Source organism: Monocercomonoides exilis, assembly GCF_001643675.1.
Source record: "Monocercomonoides exilis strain PA203 chromosome Unknown scaffold8-1962414, whole genome shotgun sequence".
Lineage (NCBI taxonomy): Eukaryota > Preaxostyla > Oxymonadida > Polymastigidae > Monocercomonoides > Monocercomonoides exilis.
In genome coordinates, this window is record NW_027150553.1 from 1,816,837 (window position 1) to 1,821,992 (window position 5,156).

A 5,156-nucleotide genomic window follows, 5' to 3' on the forward strand; every position below is an offset into this window, starting at 1 on the left:
ACATGGAAGGCTGCGAAATTCTATTTGTGATTCCGCTTTTGCTTCAAAAGAGTGGAGAAACGCCAACTACGAGACATCCAATTATCGTATATTAGCTTGCAGTCGAACAACATTCTGTCCAACCACATTTGAATTTCATTCTTCGAAGAGGCAGCCATTTTGAGCAAGCAAGGCGATTATCATTCGAAGTTTGCTTTCTTCGAAGCCACAGCCAATGAAAGAGAATATGATGGTTTTTGTTTTCGTCGTTTGTTTTTCAACAAAGCTGTTGTTTCGCTCAGCTTCTATGTTTGTGCATGGTCCTTTGAATTTTGTGGCTCAGTTGCTGAAGATGGCATTACAATTCACGTTGCAATTCACATTGCGATCTGAACACACGACCCATGTCAAATGAGTGCCAACTTCTTTTTCATTTTTTATTTTTTTTTATCCTCCTTTTTTTACCTCTTTCTTCCTCAACAACGTTGCTGAAGAACAGCAAAAATCATTTTGGTTTTATTTCAGCTGCTTTCATCTTCGTCTTCTGCAACCTCCTTGATTTTTGAATGACATATCTGTTGCAATGGATGAAGTGCCGTACCCTCCAAAACACTGAAACACGAACATTCCTGTCTTTTTCTTCATCTCCATCTTCTTCATCTCCATCTTCTTCATCTCCATCTTCTTCATCTCCATCTTCTTCATCTCCATCTTCTTCATCTCCATCTTCTTCATCTCCATCTTCTTCATCTCCATCTTCTTCATCTCCATCTTCTTCATCTCCATCTTCTTCATCTCCATCTTCTTCATCTCCATCTTCTTCATCTCCATCTTCTTCATCTCCATCTTCTTCATCTCCATCTTCTTCATCTCCATCTTCTTCATCTCCATCTTCTTCATCTCCATCTTCTTCATCTCCATCTTCTTCATCTCCATCTTCTTCATCTCCATCTTCTTCATCTCCATCTTCTTCATCTCCATCTTCTTCATCTCCATCTTCTTCATCTCCATCTTCTTCATCTCCATCTTCTTCATCTCCATCTTCTTCATCTCCATCTTCTTCACCATCATTTTCTTCTTCTTTGCCTTCATTCACTCATATCCCTCAGCCCTAGCAACAGTTTTCACTTTCTCCACATTTTTCTGTATTTTTCTGTATTTCTCCGAAACCTTTTCGATTTCTTCTCCTCAGTTGTCTCCTTCTTCTATTTTTTATTCGAATAATTTCCCTTCGCAGAATCCTAAATAGTCAGCTTCGCTGATATTTTCATCATCTTCATCTTCTTCTTTTTCATCAAAGATAATTTCATCGTTGTCAACTTCTATTTCAGCAACTTTGTTTTGTTCATCTTCCTTTCCATTTCTTTCTTTTCTTTCTTTTTTTGAAGAAAGAGGTAGTTTGAGATGTTAGAATTATTCGAATGGAAGCGAAACGGAGGACTAAAGAAGAATGATTTGTGGGGTTGAAGAGAAGATATATCATTAGTTGTGAGATTGGGAGCGGAGACAGAGAAGGGGAGTTTGATTGGCAGAAGGGAGTAATATTTTGAGAAGAAGAAGGAATGTGCGAAGGCTGGTCGATATGAAATGGATTGGTTTGTCATTTATTTATTTATTTATTTATTAATTTTTATAATAATATTTCAATTTTTTTTTTGAAAACATTTGGATTATTGAAAGAATGTTCAACGACAAGGAATGGACAAGGAATATGGTTTGAGGGGATATTGGATGCATTAAAAGAAATCGGGATATAATAATTGGAGGGCGTTTGGTGGAGTGAGCGGGCGCAAAATATAAATGAAAGGAAAAGAGAAGAAGATATATTTTTATTTGAAGGTTTTGGAAGGCATATCGGGAGAATCTTGTTAAAAGCCGAAAATGAGATCAAGGAATTGATGATACAGCAGAAGAAGAAATTTGGCAAAAAGTCGAGAAGAAGAAGCGGAAGATGGTGAAAAGAAAATGGTACGGGGCTTTTCATATTTATTATTGAAAATTTTTTAACAATTTTATATTTTTGTATATTTTTTTTTTAATTTTTTGTTTTATTGAATTTTTTTAAATGATAGCAGGGGCTTTTGCGTGAATATTCAAAAGCGATGGAAGTGAATGGAATAAGGTTAGGAGCAAAAGATGGAAACAAAAGGAAAAGGAATACCGGGAAAGCAGACGATGAAGAAGGGGCAGAAGAGATAGAAAAATGTGCACAGCCATATTGGGTTATTTTGCGATATTTTTCTAAGAGGGGAAAGGAAGAGAAGGAGGCAAAAAAGGAAGCATTTCAGTGAGTGAGTCAAACTCCATTCCTCTCAACTCCCTCGATGCCATTTGCTTCTCTCTCCAAATTATCATTTTTCAACATCTCAACATCAAATGAGGCATATTCACCTTCTACCACTTCCTCATCCCAAACATCAAGTTTTATGAATAGTTGCTCATTTTCGTCTGTTTGTGACGTATATGATGGCGGAATTGTTCCTTCTTTGAACAGTCCATTGGCCTCTTTGACTGTCTCAAACACCTCATTCATTGGATGCTGCCGGACAAGGAATGTTGTTTGTGAAGGAACTTCAGATGGAAAGTTGAATCCAGGGAGGCAAAACATTACTGACAATGGAGCTAATTCATTCACTTGGTGCGAGTGGTACGGATCGACAACAACAGGAACAAACAATGATTATACTGATGTGGATTCAAACGGAGGAGCAATCTGTATGTACAATCTGAGAAATGGAGAGCTTTCTGTTTCTCATTGCTCGTTTAATAATTGCGATGCTCACTGGTGTGGAGGAGGAATCATGTGTCATACAATCAAATCAGTCATTTCGGAAAATAACTTTTTCAATTCGTGCACCGCTCGGTACAGTTATGGAGGAGGATTATACTCTTATTCGATCTCGGCATGTGCTCGGATCAGTGGATGCGAATTCCAGAATTGCAAAGCAAACAGTCAAGGCGGAGGTTTGAAACTTGAAAGTTTTCAGGTTTCAGGAACAGGATGCATTGAAGCAGAAAATGAAGGAGGAGAGAGTGCATGTGTGTTTGACTGCTGCTTCACATCATGCTCTCTTACAAATTCATATGGTGGAGGTATGTATTGCTACAATGTTCCTAATCAATTCAAAATGAGGAGCGTTCAGTTTATCTCCTGTACAGCTTTGTCACAAGGTGGGGGAATGAGATTGGAGCCAAATCGAGCAACAGGGCCAGTTGATGGGTGCTATTGTTATTTCCTATTTTTTCATGAGTGCAAGTGCTCAGCCAATCCTCCCAGTGGTCATGATGTATTTTATGTTGATAAATACGATGTTTTCTTGAATGAGGGGAATCCGTTTTGCGAAAGCTATTCCACCAACAGCGATGATAGAAGAGTGTGCTATGTGTTTAACTTCTCGAATGCTGGTGTCTGGACATATGACCAAACATCAAAAAAGGATTGGTTGAAAGATAAAACGTTATACGTTTCAATGAATGGAAATGATGAATATGAGCTGTGTGGGGCAAATACAACATTTGCATGTACAACAGTGAAGAAGGCGTTTGAGATGTGTGAAATACAGATTAGCTTGACAATCACACTGATGGACGGGAATCACACAAGCGAGGCAACAACAATTGAGATTGGAGAAAAGAAGATTTCAGTTATTGGGAAAGGCAAAGATAAAAGTTTGATTGGAACAGGGGCACTTTCATCGGTAGGAATTCTATTCAGTGTTTCGACAGGACACCTTGGTTTATTGCACATGAAGGTTGATTGCAACTCAACAGCAGATTTTTCTTCGCCGAGTGTGGTTGTGGTGTCTGATGGGGGTGGGTCACTCTCATTGGAGGATGTTGTGATCACAACGAGTAAAACTGGAGGCTATGTGATGTCTTCGTCAGTGTTTGTGGTGGTGCTGTCACAACTGTCGATGGTTGGTGTGGAGATCAAAGACACGAATATTACACGGCTGCAGTTTTGTGAAACAGAATTGTGAGGATTGTGGGGAAGAGAAAGTGTTCCGTGGGGTGAGAGAGGGAATGAAAAGAAAAGATAAAGCGAACAATGAAAGCTGAGTCACACGAAATGGAGAGTGTTTTGAGATGAATATTCTGGGGAGAGATTTATTGAAGTGGCTGAAAAGGTTCTTTGAGATGACGAAATATATTTTGCTATTTTTAATTTTCGAGAGGAGAGTGGAAGTTGCTTTGAGATTTTGTATCAGAAGATTTTTGGTTTTGTCAATTCTTTACAAATGGTCAGGAAAACAAAAAAAATTTTTTTATCAAAAGGATTTTTGATTTTTCATTGAATCAAAAAGCATTTGGAAAAGATCCACAATAATCATTGTTTTGGGGCTTTAAGTGCGTTTTAATGATTTTTCGATTTTTCATTCATTAATTTTTTAATTTTTAATAAAATGAGTGAGCTGTGAGATTTGCCTTTTTGGAATGCAATCAATAAACAGTAATTATCAGAAAACGTGCAAATTGATGAAAGCGATGGAGAAAAGAGAAAAATTGTCAAAACTCAAGAAACGCGAAAAAAACGAGTTTTGTCATTCAAAGAAATAAATCGTTGTCAAAAACACTTCGGTTCTTAAAAAAAGACAATTATTATTAATACACTGATTTAGCAATTCTCTGTGAAATAATTATTAAGTGGATGTATTTCTTTTTTTTTAATCATTTCTTTTCTCTGAGCGTGGATCACATCTTTTATCTTTTCTTTCTGAGTGTGACAATAATATATGACAAATGAAAGATAATATAAATGTGTGTGCGTTATCCTTTTTGAAAAGTCGCAAATGTTTAATATCAGGGTTATATAAAATTTTGACCTTTTTGATAATTTTTGGTGATAAATCCATCAGACTTTATCACTTTGCAAATTAGAATAAAACAATCGATATGAAGCGAGAATATGTGAATTGTGGAAAATCTTGATTGATTTTTTTGCAAAAATTGATCAAACAAGGAACATTCTCATTTGTCCTGGATATTTAACATATGCAATTTTTCAAAAAGAATAACTCATATATATATATATATATATGGGTGATTATTATTGAAATCATATTATTTCATACAAAAATTTCGAATCGAAAATAAAACTTCAATATCAACAAAAGAACGCTGAAGAGTGAAAAGGCCTATAAAAAACAACAACATCTTTATTTGAACAAAAAGATTTA

General features: G+C 36.3%; 1 protein-coding gene across 1 annotated transcript; it reads left to right on the forward strand.

Moving 5' to 3' along the window:
- Positions 1–3,725: 3,725 nt before the first annotated feature.
- On the forward strand, positions 3,726–4,249 carry MONOS_17169 (uncharacterized protein; the record flags this gene model as incomplete). Its single annotated transcript, XM_067870063.1, has 1 exon — positions 3,726–4,249. One exon carries the CDS (start codon positions 3,726–3,728, stop codon positions 3,957–3,959), a length of 234 nt encoding a protein of 77 aa, XP_067733169.1. The 3' UTR covers positions 3,960–4,249.
- Between the last annotated feature and the right edge of the window lie 907 nt (positions 4,250–5,156).